We start from the raw sequence: 14,827 nt of genomic DNA, 5'->3' as shown, positions 1-14,827 counted from the left end.
CAATGCAGCCGCTTCTCCGAGCACATACAACCGTGTCCCCCCCCCCACCTTCAACACTCCCCAGCAGGCCCGGTCCCCCGGCCCGACAGGGAGCGGGGAGCTGTGATCAGGGCTCGGAGCCGGCATCACTGCTCCATGAGTGGCCGTAGGAGCGTTCACCGGGGCGGCACGAATCAGGAGGGGAAGTGAAGGGATCGATGTGAGCTGTGCGCCTGCCGTATGAGGGTCTGTGCCATGTGCGTTCACCCTTGTCTACGGAGGGCACGGGAGCGCCGCGCGAGTAACGCACAGATCATCTTCACGTAGAGGGACTGTGTATGAGCACAGCAGGACAGGTACGAATGTGTACGTGCAGGACAGTACCTTTGTACAGGGAGTATACTCACATGTGTGTAGGATACGTGTGCGTGTTTTGTCCTGCGAGCAGGACAATTAATGTCACTCAGAGCCTGCTGCTTATCAGTTAATAAAATGTCTATTGTATCAATCCATTTCATAACCTGTACGCTCCTAATCTACCATCTTTATTGAGACCAGTTGAAAGGGACGGGAATGCGCTGTCCCTCCCCGTTCAGATAATTGCCCTTAAATGACTGCAGGAGCCTCTGGTGTTCCGAGGAGATTAGAGCCCTGCAGCTATCAATAAACTTTTCCCAGCGAGCGGCCAATCCCGTTATTAGAGAGCGGCCCCGTTTTACTGCACATCCGTCCTGGGCGCGGGGATAAGGGATCGTAAAACGAATTTACAAAACAAAATAGGCAAGACTTTAATGGGTCTGGGGCTTATGCGCTCCTTTTTACGGGAAGGCACGTTTCATTATCTGGAGCAGTGCACGCATCTCTGCCATGAAACGCAGCACGACTTATGTGTGTATAGATGCACATAAGTGCAGATCTCCGCAGACACTCCGAACACACCGCAGGGCCGGCGCTCATTCAAGAAACCCCAAAACAAACAAACAAACATCCCCTAAAACCACTTTTCTGATGCCAGCCAGGCTGTGGGACAGGCAGGGGTCCCTCCGGGAGGCCACACTCTGGACAGCGCAATACTGCTCAGTTTTGCAGAAGAACACGGCTCGGGCCTGCTTCCCAATCGGAAAGCCTGGCTGTTTTCCGACGCTAATACATTTTTGGCCCCGATTTTTGAGCCTCCCCCACAAGATCCCGTCCCACTGCGGAGCGCAGCCCCGGCCCTCCCCACTCCCGCCTGCGATACCATGGGGTTGAGCGGTGGTACGGGGAAGGGGGGGGGGGGTGTGGGTGTGTGTGCGCCCCGACGGCGAGTCCGGACCCCACACCCCCACCCGCTCCCGAGGCCGCAGCAGCAGCCAATGGGGAGCCGCCGCCCCGCCCCCTGCACGCTGGTTGGGCGGTGCCTCCCCCCTCGCCGCTTTATCAGGCGGTGCCGCCCGCCTAGGGACGGAGCGCGCCGACGGCTGCCCGCGCCCCGGCTCCGGTCCCGGCCTCATGAGCTGCGGCTGCCGCCGCTCCCACCCGGCGCTGCGGTGGCGACGGCTGCGCGCCTCTGCATGGCCCCGGCTCTGGATATGACCACCGCGCCCACCGGCGTCCGCAGCGAAGAGCTGCCCGCATCCGCCTTCAGCAAGCCCGGCGGCGGCGGCATCCCTGTCGCGGCGGCGATGGGCGGGGAGGAGGAAAGCGACAAGCCCAAGGTTTCCCCGTCCCTCCTGCCGTTCAGCGTGGAGGCGCTCATGGCCGACCACAGGAAGCCAGGCGGCAGGGAGGGCCCCGAGGGCGCCGGGCCTCCGCAGGGCGTAGGGGCGGCCGCCCGCGCCAGCCTCAGTCCCCGCCTGGGCGCCCTGACGGCGGAGGCTCCAGCCTCTCCGCTGCCCCTCGGCGGCCACTTCTCCGTCGGGGGGCTCGTCAAGCTGCCTGAAGACACCCTTGTCAAGGCGGAAAGCCCCGAGAAGCAGGAGCGGAGCCCTTGGATGCAGAACCCACGGTTCTCGCCGCCTCCCCCAAGTAAGTAGGGACTGGGAGCGGGCGGCTTGGGGCCCCCCGAGCCACCTCCCGCGGGCCAGCGCTGCTGGGCGGACGGGCGCTTCCTCTCGTTTTCTCCCCTCCTGGCATGCTTTTCCCTGCGGATCGTACTCTGCCGGGCCACTACGACCTGACAAAAATACTGAACTGGGTCAAGCGTGAGCGAAGCTGGAGGATGGCGGCGGAGGAAGAGCGGCCGCGCCAGGACCAGATCGTGTGCCAAATGTTAACCGGGGTAGGGGAGGGAGATAAAGCAACCTGGCCTACCGCTTCGCTTAATTTGGGTCAAAATCAGTCTTAGCAGTGTTTACCCCGAAAGTGGCTTTTCAGGTAATTCCACAGGATTCACGCAGACCGGTCTCTAGGGCTGTGCGGGCTTCAGCCCCGCCGGCTGGTACCTCAGGTGTTCCATGTCCAAAGACCTGCAGTTCCCTGTTTTAACACGCAGAGTTCTACAGTAGTAATAGCAGTGGGACGGCTGGGATCAGAAAAGCCGTTAATCCTCCGAACGGCTGCCCTGCCACCGGCTGGATCCCGGCAGCTCCTGGTGTCCCCGCGGAAAGGGGCAAACTTGGGTTGGTGCTCTCCGGAGCGTTCGGGTGCTTTTAGCGGAGCTGCGACGGGAGTTGGTTTCTCTCTTGAAGAAAGCCAGATTTCCTGTCAGGAGTTGTGCAGAGTATCGCAGTTGTTTAACTTATTCAAATTGCAGAGTAAAAGTTGTGCGAGGTAAATCCGGGACAGGTCGAGGACCCTTAGAAATCTTAAGAGGAGCAGAGCGGTAGATGGAGGCTTGGTGTGAATTTGGAGCTCGTAATTAATTACGTGCTTAATCCGGTTCCTGGGGCCGAAAGAAGAGGGTGCGAGGCTGAGACGGCAACCTGTTTTGGTTTGTTTCTTTTTTTTTTTTTTTTCTTAATCCAATAAAAAAGGATATACACTTTTTGGAGGGTCTCAACCTTCGCTTATGCCTCCTCGGATTAAGCCGGGAGCCGTGAAGACAGGAGGGTGTTTGGGTGTGCGACTCCTGCCCTTTTGATTTTTATAATGGTGTTGGAGATTCCAAAAACATTGAGAAACTTTGGGCCTGGGAGTCTTAAAAAACCCAATTTCTATTGGGAGATACCACTTTGAAGCATGCCTCACGCAGCAATAGGGGTTCGGGCCACTTCGAGTGGGACCTCATTTACTCCACTCTGCATCCCAGCTGCTGTTGGTGAGGGCTCTGCGGGGTGTCTGGTTCCGGGCACTGCTAACCGAGGTATCTCTCTCCTTCTCCCTTCTGCTCTTCGGCACAGGGCGGCTGAGCCCCCCCGCCTGCACCCTGCGCAAGCACAAGACCAACAGGAAGCCGCGGACGCCCTTCACCACGGCGCAGCTGCTGGCCCTCGAGAGGAAATTTCGGCAGAAGCAGTACCTGTCCATCGCCGAGCGCGCGGAGTTCTCCAGCTCGCTCAGCCTCACCGAGACCCAGGTGAAGATCTGGTTCCAGAACCGCCGCGCCAAGGCCAAGCGGCTGCAGGAGGCCGAGCTGGAGAAGCTGAAGATGGCAGCCAAGCCCATGCTCCCACCCGCTGCTTTCGGCATCTCCTTCCCGCTGGGCGGCCCGGCTGTGGCCGGTGCCTCTCTGTATGGCGCTTCCAGCCCTTTCCAGCGGGCAGGACTGCCCGTGGCTCCCGTGGGACTGTACACTGCGCACGTGGGATACAGCATGTACCACCTCACATAGAGCTGAGCCTTGCTGAGCCCAGCACGCTGACTGCCTGCTCCTGCCGGCTCCCCACGCACTCCCTTCCTGCTCTTCCGGCTCCTCACTGTGGACTTAACATGGGCCCTGTTGCAGAGACTGCTTCCTTCCCCCTGTGATGTTGGCCCCTGGTCCAGTGCCGTTCCACTTTCTTCCTCGGCAGTCCTGGGAGCTGCTCAGCTCTGCAGCCGGCAGAAACCTGAGGCATGGCCCCAGTTGCTCCCCGAGGGTGGCGATGGGCCAGCCCTGCCCCGTGTCGGGCTGGCAGCCCTGGGAGAGACCCTGCTGTGGGTGAAGGAACTGCGGAAGAGAAAAGGCAAAAAAGGGGGTGAAAGGCAGGGTGTTTCTTCTTTCTGCCAGGCGAGGTCAAGAGGCAGAAGTGTAAAGCAGCCTCTCGTCCCTGTTGTAACAGCACTGTCTGTTACCTGTTTGTTCCTCCACTAGCTCCTTTGGAAGGGGCTCTGTGTAGTATGTAATATACTGTATATTTGAAATTTTATTATCATTTATATTATAGCTATATTTGTTAAATAAATTAATTTTAAGCTACTGTTTGATGTGGATCTTTTTGCTCATTTCTCTGCCAGGGGTGACAGAAGAAGGGGCTAAACTTGTCAGTGTGCCAGGGGGACAGGAGTGAGGGACCAGCTGAACCAGCCGGTTTTTCTCTTCCCCAGGAGCCTTTGGTCTCAGTGAGACCTTTGCTGAGTTTTTAGCTTGCTGGGTATCCTGGAGCTGCCTTATCTTCACGGGTGTCTGAGGTTGTTACATTTCCCCCCTCCACTGCCCCTCACTGGCAGCTCCAACCACATCCCCTTGCCCCGAGGTTGTGGCTGCTTTCCCCAACAGCTCCGGGACCAGCACGGCTCCAGGCTCAGCTCCGGCTGGGTTTTCCTTGCCCTAGGCAGGATAAAAGCTGCTCCTCTCCGTGCCAGCGGCCTTTACCCGGAAAGCTCCCAGCCGCAGCCCCGACGGCTGCCGAAGGGTTTGGGGATGGTGTGACTTGCTTCTCTTTTCGGTGCCAAGCCAAGAGAGACAGTCCAAGGGCTTCTCCACCGCTCCTTTCGGCCGCTGGCCTTGCTCAGGGGAAGGGAGAGCAGGGGTCTGGGGCTGTGGAGAGGAGATCAGGCTGTGCGGGCGAAGGGGAGACAGGGCGCTAACAGCGGGGCAGAGGCAGCGCTGGAGCCAGCGGGATGGGTTTTGGGTGCAGGCTGATGGTGATGGGATGTAGAGGACAGTAGCGTTCGGCACGGGTGTGGGGCCGCGGCAGGCAGCCGGGGGCACTCGTGGGACCGACGGTCGGGACCGCTCGGCGCCGTCTCCAGCCCATCCCCGTGGCTCCGGGCGCCCCGCAGCTCTGAGCGGCCGGCTTTGCTGGAAACCCGTCTGCACGGCCCTGTGGAGACCGCCGGCCGAGCACCCCGCGGAAGAGAGTGGCGGGCAGCCTCGCGCTGCGCAGCACCGCGCAGCCCCGGCCGCACCGCTCCGCTTTCGTGGACCCGGCCAGCACCGAGGCCGCCGCCTCGTTGGTGCCCCGCCGGCTGCGCCCCCGAGCCCCCTCAGTGAGCCTCTCCACCCGATTTAGTTTTGCCGATAGCTCGGGTAAGAGCATTGATTTCCCATTTTTCATTATTTCATCCTAATTTCGTGCTTTATCTTAGTGCTCAAGGAATGGGCGCTGAGAAATTGGGACTCCGCTTTATATTTTTCTTTCTGTCTCTTTTTTTTTTTTTTTTTTTTTTTGTTCTTCCCCCGCTGCTTTCATTTCCAGCAATTTAAAACGTTAAGGTTGAGGCAAAGTTAGAAGGAAAATAATTGCTGTAATGAGGCTAGGCAATCTTCTGCAGGCACTGTGGCTCCAGCGAGACTGTAGCTGGGGGCGAGGCGGGACTTTTATCATCTCCTAAATATCAATGATGCTTTCAATAACTCAACGAAACAGCATACCTGAACCCAGCCACTTTCTCCAGAGCTCGCTGCTCTAATCCCCTTCTTCTCATCTCTCGCTCTGCTCTCGCCGCCCAATCCTTTCTGGTCTGGGGTGAATTTGGGGGTTTTGTGGTTGGGGTTTTCCTTTTATTTTTCTTTCATTTTCTTTTTTATTTTCCCTTTTTTTCTATTGGTTTTGGTTTGTTTTTTTTTTTTTTTTCCTTGGCTTGCTTTCCCGATCATTTCTTTTCTCCGTGCAAATGACAGTGTCTGTGATCCTGACCCCAGCGCCCAACGCCGCGCCGGACTGGGGAGCGCGGTGCCGGCTTTTTCCCACGTTGTGTCTCTGGCAGAAAAAGGCTGGAGATAAACTCAGCCCCTGCGCGATTAGACCGCGGGTTTGGGGAGCAGATCTAATCGCGCAGGAGGGCATGTTTATCCTGTAAATAAGCGCTTAAAAAATACGAGAGAGGTTTTAAACAGCGAGAACCCCCTTGAGTTGGCTGCCAGCAAGCCTCGCTCCCTTCTCAGGCACCTTTGGGTGCTGCGGCGCGGGGTTCCGAGCGAGCCGGACCCTTTCATCCCCTCTTTGTCTGGATTTTGGGTTTTGTTGGTTGTATTTTCTTTTTGTTTTACATTATGTCTGCTTGGGATGGATATTCGGGGCGCAGGATTCCTATTGAACATGTCTTTGCTTTAAGTTTTCCCCCTGACCCTTGGGCTAAAGTCCTTGGTTGCTCAATTAAACCCAGATGAGAACAATTAATAACTAAGTAATGACAATAAGTTGGGAATCACACGGATGAACGCTCCATGTGAATAGGAAAAGCTCACACAAAAGAGCAAAAAGGATTTGTCGGCTCTTTTTAAGGGGGAATTGGCTTTTCTTTTTTCTTGCCTCTGGCTTACCAGCAAATAAAACTCACTTTTGTGTCTTTGTCGCCTTAAGGATCTCAGTGGGCAGTTGGAAGTGAGAATGGCTGTTTTCCTTTCAACTTGAGGGTGCTGGCGCCACGCAGCCCCAAGGATAGAGAGTAGCCAAAGCAAAGTTTCCTAATAACTCCCCTCTCCCCCGCCACCCCTCCTCAGTCACTCCGGTACCCCCCCCTTCTCTCCATGCATATCTCCACACACAGCCCTAGAGAGCCTCGGCAGACACAGAAAGCAGAGGGGCCCCGAGCATATCCATGTACCACCTCGGGCTCGCAGGCGCGGCGATGCTCTGCCGTGGGAAAGCGGTCCCGCCTTGCCGCGACGCTTTCCACGGAGGGTCGGAATTACAGCGCACAGGAGCCGGGGCACGGAGAGGGAGCCACACTCGCAAACACACACACAGAATTAAAGGGAAGCCATTTTTCTACTCTTATTCCCCACAAACAAGGGGTATAACTCCGCTATCCACACGCAGAGGCGGCCGGGGAGCCCCCGGCACAGCCCCTGCCCCCGGCTGGGTTATAGAGGGGTAGGCGGCTGGTGCCCGAGCTCTTAGGGAGCATGGAAAGGCGCTTCTTCAGTTTCAGCTCCAGAGAAGGAGGCTTCCAGGAAAACCTGCTGCGCAAATCTGTGGGTAAACAGCGGATTTGTTGTCTGCTCTGAATTTCTGGTGTTTTCAGGGTCTCTTTCTGAATTTGCTCAACTCAAAACACGAATCGGTGCCCCGTTGAAGTCTTTATTTAACGTTTACCCCAGTGCTCAAGTGAATTGGGAGCTAAAACTCCTTTTTCAAAAGTGAGGGCAGGCAAAATCCAGCAAGTGAGTTAGGCAGAGCAGCGGCAGCCTCCCGCTGCTCAGGTTTGTGCCTGAGAACACAGCCCTCAGAAACCAGGGGCAGAGCAAGGAAGCTGCCTAACTTGCCCATTGTGAAGGCCAGGCGGTGGGGAGGGGTGACCCCGCTTTTCAGTAATACTCGTGAGCTTAAATCCAGGCTCATCATCTTGTGTGAGTCTCCTGAGTCACATCAAACCTTCTTGCTAAAGTTCTGGGAAGTGAAAGGTCTGTTGAACAAACTGGCTGTGCACCTTCATGGAGAAACAGGGTGCTTAGTGGTAACTCCTGGGTCCTGCCTGATTTCAGGTAAACGGCTGAACTCAGGTATTCTGTATGCAAAGTGAAAATCCCAATCATCAACTTACTAGGGACTCAGAAGACTCAGACGAGAACCTTATTAGGTTCTTCATCTCTCTTAATGATACATTTGATTTTATATTAGACACAGAGGTGGCTAGAAAGTGCAAGAAAAAGTGGCTACTTAAATACCCTTGTGGCCAGGACACTCCTCAGGGCTGTAGGGCTGTTTAGATTAAATCCAGCCAAGTGGTGACGGTCAAGTAAGTCTCCCACTGCTTAGGATATAATATACTGTACCCAATAAGCTGTCGGATGCAGTGAGGTAGTTCTCTCCCTCCCCTAGTTTTCCACAAAAGCATGTTGATGTGGCTTAGGCACTTAGCTGCAAGGGAGCCTGTGGCTGAAAACGACACCTTCTTCCTGCCTCTCACAGTGGCAGGTCCCGATGTATAGATGTTAGAATTCACATATATTCTAACCCAAGGAGTATGTGGATTCCTGAAATTTCTTTTCATTTGCTTTTTACTCTCTCCACACCTTGTGTGAAGCACAGTGGTGTCTGTCCGTGGCCTGAGCAATCTGTTCCACAGCAAGGAGCCTAAAAATGAGGCATTGCGATAATGAGCATTGCAACACTCAGCTCCTTGGGGCTGGCCCGAGGCCTCTCTGCAACACGGACCCATTGTCTGACCGGCTTTGCGGCAGGAGAAGCTGGGAGGCAGAACCAGAAGCAACAGCTCTGACTCATTTAACTAGGAGTAGTAAATTGTGCCATGCTGCACAAAGAGATGTGGTAGTGATTTGCTTACAACAGTAAACCGGTTGACAATAATTCTGCTCCATTGTATTTCTTCATCTCGGAGATCTTTTATCCCTTCAGTCTGGATCCTGTTCCCACCCTACAGTGATTAAACGGAGAGCAGGAGAGGCAGCTACCTGGACACAGTCTCCCTCGTGTGACCAGGAATGTGTAAGAAATCCACCGTGCAAAGCTGTGCTTTTCATCTCGTTCAGTGACAACAGCTGAGCACCCCTCTCAGCACAGAGCAAAACTACTGGGAGGTGAGTGTCTGTGCCGGGCTCACCTTTGTGCTGCTGCCCAGTGTGGGATGGAGCTCCCTCAGCCAACAGCTGATTCTCATGACGGTGTGAACAACACTCTTAGCATTTCTTCTTACTTAGCCCTGTGGAAGAGAAATAAACCTCTTGCATACGGTCACAAAATGATCAAAGCTACTCAGCCAGTACAGATTCTGGCCTTGCTAGTGAGCTGTAAGACAGACTTTGGGAGGGAGTTTTGTGGGAGCAATGCTCAAAACCTGAGAGCAATGCTACGTCTATTGGTCTGCTGCCAACAAAGCTGGGGCAGGTGATGCAGCTGTGTGGTCAGGGTGACCAGCACCAGGCAGGACTGAATTCCAGGGACCCAGGCATAAAAAACATGTAGCCCACATTAAAAGTCTTTTTCAGCCTAATTGAGAGATGCTTTTATTGTAGGTGTTTTGTACCAGGGACACAGTAACAGGCGGGGTGGGCTGTGCACTCGATGGACACTGGAGGAAGGTACAGTATGATGACAAACACATTTAAGACCCTCTGACCACCACTGTTGCTGCCCAAAGTAGGGGGAAGAAAGAGCACCCAAGGGGAGACAGTACTTAGAGGTTTCACTATGACTCAGTCTCCCTTCACAGGCCAGAGAGAAAGGAAGTGGCAGTGGGAGGGAAAGAGGTCTGGAAGCAAAAGATGACAAAATTATGTTAACTGGAAGACAAGCAGTGCGGGGGAAGCTCTGTGGAATGGAGGAAAAGAGAATTATTTCCAAAAGACAAACTGGAGAGTAGAGCAACTTTCTTTTAAAGCAGTGTTTTGTTCATTGGGCATTATTATGCAAATACCAGAAGTAAGGATGGGATGCTTTAAAACTCAAGGAGTGATTGTTTTACACTGTAAATGCATTTAGATGTAAGCCAATGGACCTGTTCCCATGTACATCAGCAAAAGACTGGAAAAGATTTTCCTGGGGCTCTGAGACCTGCCCTGCCGTTATGGCAAGCTTGTGTGTATTAATGCTGGGGAGCATCTGCTCCTCACACTCACTAAAAGCCATAAATGCTTTTCAAAACCTTGTAACAAGCTTTGGACTTACTGTGAAAGCCGCATCCGTGGCATACCACAAGAAGAGACAGTGGGATGTGGTAGATGTTCTCAGTCTGACCAAAGATTTTTCTTTCTGTGACATTGTTAATCCCCTCTTTGGGTAGGAGGCTACGTAAACAATACATACTAAATTCTACTTATATAAAATAATCCAGGGTTGCAAAACACAGTGTATCTGCTGTAGGACTAGAATAGGCACAGGGAGAAACAGGAGTCAGTGGGTTTGGAAACACTTTAGCACTTAAAGCCTTAGCTGCAGCCTTGGAGGAACCCACCTGACTATGTAGACTGTAGGCCACCAGACAGAGATGTTGCCTCTTAGCCAGGAACCCAGACTCAGGCATCCTGCTATACCCTGGCAGCTGAGAGCCTGTAGTGCCAGAAGGCAACATGATGTCTCTGCAGCAGTGATTGTAGCAGATAACAACTGTATCGGTATAGATAATAATCCAAATGCAAACTTTCTTTAGTGATTAACACAGCTAAAAAACTTCAGCCACGTCCTTTTGACAGCCTAAGTATTAACTGCATATTCAGTATCTACATTCAGAAAGCTTAGACATGAGCTTTTAACTCAGAAGTTTAAATTAGACATTATTCAAAGGAGGAATGGCAATGTCTTAAGTCAAAAGAATCTTTGAGAGTTATTTCTTAAAAATGAAATGTCTTTAACTGCATTTCTGTCAGCTGTGATACATAAATTAGGATAAACTTAAGAGCCTTATTAGGTCAGAGCTCAAATACAGATCTTTAGACATCTCTCCCTTTAATTCAGAAAGAAGCTTTGTGAAGGCTTGTTAATTTTCTCTCTAAATAATTGCATCTTTCAAGCACATGCTCAAAATCAATCCAAGTAAAAAAAAAAAAAAATCAACAAAAAACAAAATCCAACCCCAAACCCCCAAAACCAAAAAACCTGGAAAGAAAATAGAAAGTTATACAGGGCATATAATAAAATGAGAAAGCTGAGATGGACATGTAATCCAAAACTATTCTTACTTTCTAAAACACCAGGCTGAATTCCTTTAAATGTGATTTTTTTTCTCCCCCTTCCTCAAAGATGGCTTTAATACCAGCCAAGTTTGAAGTTTCTAATGACATTTATTTCTGAGCTATGTATGTATGAGAATTTCACTTTGTATAGTTGGAGACTGTGATCTTTTTCAAGCTTGCATAATGTTTAACATGACTGAATCAATTTTCAAAACAAAGAAACACAAAAGCATTGAAGAATGCCCAGAACAAGAATGGGCATTTCCATTCCATAAGGAATTTGTTTGGAAAAAATTATAGAGAGTTATTGGAATTAGAATCTAAGTTTATCTGAAGTTTGCTGGAAGGGAAAGTTATATTATATGAGACAATTAAGCATTGGCTTCGGGTCTGGTCCAAAGCCCAGTAAAGTCAGCAGTGTCTTTCCACTGGCTAACTAACAGGCTTTGGGTCTGACTCATAAACTGCAGAGCTCCACAGAAGATAATAGTTCTACACTGCTTATGCGAAAGTTAAATATAGCCCAATGTTTGTAAGTGTGTGTATGTATTATGATTAATTTAAAACCCTGGTTAAGATTGCGTTACAGTTTCCATTTAATTCATATGCATGTGTTTGTATTTGTATGCATGTACATGCAAAGACAGACATCTGTGAATGTGTAAGCTCACATACAGCTAATGTCATAGAGATGATTGAATCAAGTATATACACATAATGGTAAATATCAGCATATACTACAGTAGATATCACCGCTGCAATATATATACTCTGACAGATCTGAACATACACTTTCAAAACCAGCAGCATCTGTTTACATTGAACTGCAATAAAAACTGAAGGAGGCATCAGTTAGTATTAGAATTTTATCTTTTCAATGTCCAGAAACAGTTTCTGTGCCTTTGATGTAGGCTGTCAAGCACTACTGGAAAATTGCATCTCTCTAATTATGGCATTCAGAGCAGAGGAAAGGGCATGACTGCCTGGCAGCAATTGTCAGTGGGGACCCTGCAGGGACTTGCTTTCTTAGGTCCTGATAAGAAAAGTTAGCTCACATGCAAAAAACCAGTAAAGTAATCCTTACACAGAGGGAGAAAAATAACAGAAGGGGCACTATTTTGGTTGATCTAGTAGAAAGCAATACAGATCTTCTCTGTTCCAGCTATGATTAACCCTTATCTCTACTGGCTGCTCCCTTCAGATGGAACTCCCTGCATCCTCCATGAGGGTTAGACTGAGTATAAACTCAGTGGCAGCAGCAGCAGCACTGCTTACACAGGTATGCACATGTCCAGGCCTGTAATGAGCACCTGATTAACCCTTGAAATGGTTGTATGCACCTGTGTAATGGTGCCTGAATACTTGGCTTCACATTCTGAAGCATCTGAAGGTGATGCTGGCTTATCTGCTTCTCATTATCCCTGTTCCTCATTTCTCCCCTTATGTGACAGAGGGCCCTCTTGGCTCTGTGTCACAAAACATTTTACACCATTTTTAAAACTCCATCAGTTGCCTGATGAGATTTGTAGCTGTGACCTTGCCAGTGGTTGCAGTGGCAAAATGGAGATGGCAAGGGAGGGGTGGTTAGAAAGTGGTAGGAGACTGAACTCTGTAAGGTGACAATGCCACCAAGAAAAGAGTGGCACTTGCCCTTTCACAAAACGCTTTGTTGATATGAATAGGATCTTTCATTTTAAAGTCTAATTGCAAGTTAGAAATAAGGGATTACTAAGGCTTGTTCACGTTCTTTTCTTCCTGTGTAAACAGAAAGCAGGTATTTGTATACTTTACATATTATGTGTAAGAACAAAAGACCCAGTCATCACAGTGTGCATCCCAAACATGCACCAGGAAGAAAGGCCTGTCGAAATAACTGCAGCTTTTGTAATGTTCCTGCTATACTGTGGTAAAATCCAGAGCAGAAGTACTTCCAGGAGATGAGCAGAATGTATGACAGCCAAGCACAGCCAGTGGGGAAGAGCTATCTTGGAGAAATGACTCTGCAAACCTATGCAAAGGAAATATAGTGAGCTAGCATGCGGTGAAACTGAAGTGAATTCCTTGTGGATGAACAAAATAATCACAACATCTTCTGTGTAGAGGCTGCCAAAGCACAGGGGAGGACCAGGGAGGTAAAGAGGTAGAAAAACATCCCTAAAATTGTAGTTTACAATGAACAGCAGCAAGAACATTGCAGAAGACACAGGGCGCATTGTATTGTGCCTGACAGCAGCATTTGTTTCATGGGGCAAAATAAGTGCAGGAGCATACTCTTTTGCAAAACGTTTACTTTACTGGCAGTTCATAAGGAGAACTTGCAGAGTGCTTAAGGCTTCCACAGCCCAGCCCAAGGGGACTGAGGTATTCACACATACTTTAATAAGGAGGACAGGCCAAGAAGGAAATTATCCAGTCTCCTGGAGCACAGGTAAACTACAGGTGTCTAAATCTCAGAGAGCAATTCAGCACATTCTCTGCCACCTAGAACCAGTCTGTGCTCGTGTGTTGGACTGCTCATCTCCTAGGTGTAACGATACCTCCTAAAAGCAGAAATTAAGCAGCTACACAACTGACTCCAGAGGAAGCTCAGCTCAAAGTGAGGGTGTGGAGACATTCAGCCTGCATTCAGTCACTGGGAAGTGTGGCATTCAGCATCAGGCAGGTCAGTCAGCATTGCTCTGAAAGAAATACAGCTGGAACAGAACACAGCAGCCTAGCTCAGAGCAAGCAGGGTTCCCCTCCATGAAGGGGGGAAGTTGCTGAAGAGTTTAAAGACAATGTACCCACCTCCCAGGGCAGCGTCGTCTTCCTGCTTCTCCCGTGGATATCATGCTGTTTTGCAGCACACAGTACGCAGCCAGGGGGATGATAGAGAGAACAACCAACAGGAGAAAGATGGCTCTGTTTTAACTTTCTAACTAGTGGTTACCTGCTATCAAATGCATAGGTAATTTCTGTTACATGGTCCTGAGTGTGGTACAAGGGTTTTTTTTAATTTAATCTTCAGAGGTGCCTACTTCTCACAGATCACACTGAACATCTAAGCATCTGCCTTAGGTGCTCTAAAACATCTCAAGAGACCAAAACGAGTGCTCTTTAGAAAGCATAACACCTATATTTGCTGTCTAAAAATGGTAGTTAAGTGCAACTCGATTTATTTTTGGTTTCACATTTCACATGTATAATTATTGCATCAAAAGCCCAACCTAATTAGAGAGAACCTCAGACATGAAGACAGTTACACTGTGTTCACTTCACTTTTCTACCTCTTTGTTTATTTGCGGTCAATTATAGATAGGCCCCATGCATCTCTGAACCCACATTTGTATTTGTGCACTTATTATTGAATATATAGTTGTTAGAACATTCAATAACGTGTAATTGCCTTTTACTATGTATTCATTTGCCTTTTCTCTCTAGATGGGAATTTGTATATGTGTTATATTTGGCTTCAGTCCTGCAAACAGTTGTGCCCATGAATAACTTTACCCACATTAGGAGCTCCACGGATCACAGCTTCTCTCTCACCCACTGAATTCTGTGAAGTTACTCATGCAGTTAAATTACTCATAAGCATATGTGTTTGCTGGATCAGGGCCTCTCCGTGTAAGTTTGATCTTTATAATTAATTTAAGACACAAATACTTTTTTTTTAAAAAAAAGAAGTAAATCTTTGGAAAGTGGTAATAAATTTTTAGAGCTGCACTTATTAGTGCAATAAAATGCACTTTGGTTTATTAATTAATAACTGTTTTTTAATTTGACACTCAAAACAAAATAACACAGACATGCTACTAAATCATTTTGTAAAATAACGCTTAATATTTAATAATTTTATATAATAAAGTAACCTATAGGGTATCTTTAAACAGCATAACAGGGTAAGAATATTTTCTTTTATGCTATGTCAGCAGAAGCTGACTGTTTATG

General features: G+C 49.6%; 1 protein-coding gene across 1 annotated transcript; it reads left to right on the top strand.

Moving 5' to 3' along the window:
• The first annotated feature begins 1,483 nt into the window (after positions 1-1,483).
• Positions 1,484-4,088, top strand: MSX1 (msh homeobox 1). The gene is made up of 2 exons (XM_061379957.1): positions 1,484-1,986; positions 3,300-4,088. The coding sequence occupies exons 1-2, from the start codon at positions 1,533-1,535 to the stop codon at positions 3,728-3,730; spliced, it is 885 nt and encodes a 294-aa protein (XP_061235941.1). The 5' UTR covers positions 1,484-1,532; the 3' UTR covers positions 3,731-4,088.
• Positions 4,089-14,827: the final 10,739 nt, after the last annotated feature.

The sequence above is a fragment of the Neopsephotus bourkii genome, unplaced genomic scaffold, assembly GCF_033783945.1.
Source record: "Neopsephotus bourkii isolate Nb327-2 ecotype Australia unplaced genomic scaffold, CSIRO-AGI_Nbou_v1 NB_1780, whole genome shotgun sequence".
NCBI lineage: Eukaryota > Metazoa > Chordata > Aves > Psittaciformes > Psittacidae > Neopsephotus > Neopsephotus bourkii.
The sequence above is the reverse complement of the archived record's forward strand: the minus strand, read 5'-3'. Positions and strand labels throughout refer to the sequence as shown.

Coding starts and splice junctions, on each gene's coding strand:
- MSX1 (XM_061379957.1), top strand. CDS start 1,533: ATGGCCCCGGCTCTGGATATGACCACCGCGCCCACCGGCGTCCGCAGC. Junction 1,987..3,299: donor GTTCTCGCCGCCTCCCCCAA/GTAAGTAGGGAC, acceptor TCTTCGGCACAG/GGCGGCTGAGCCCCCCCGCC.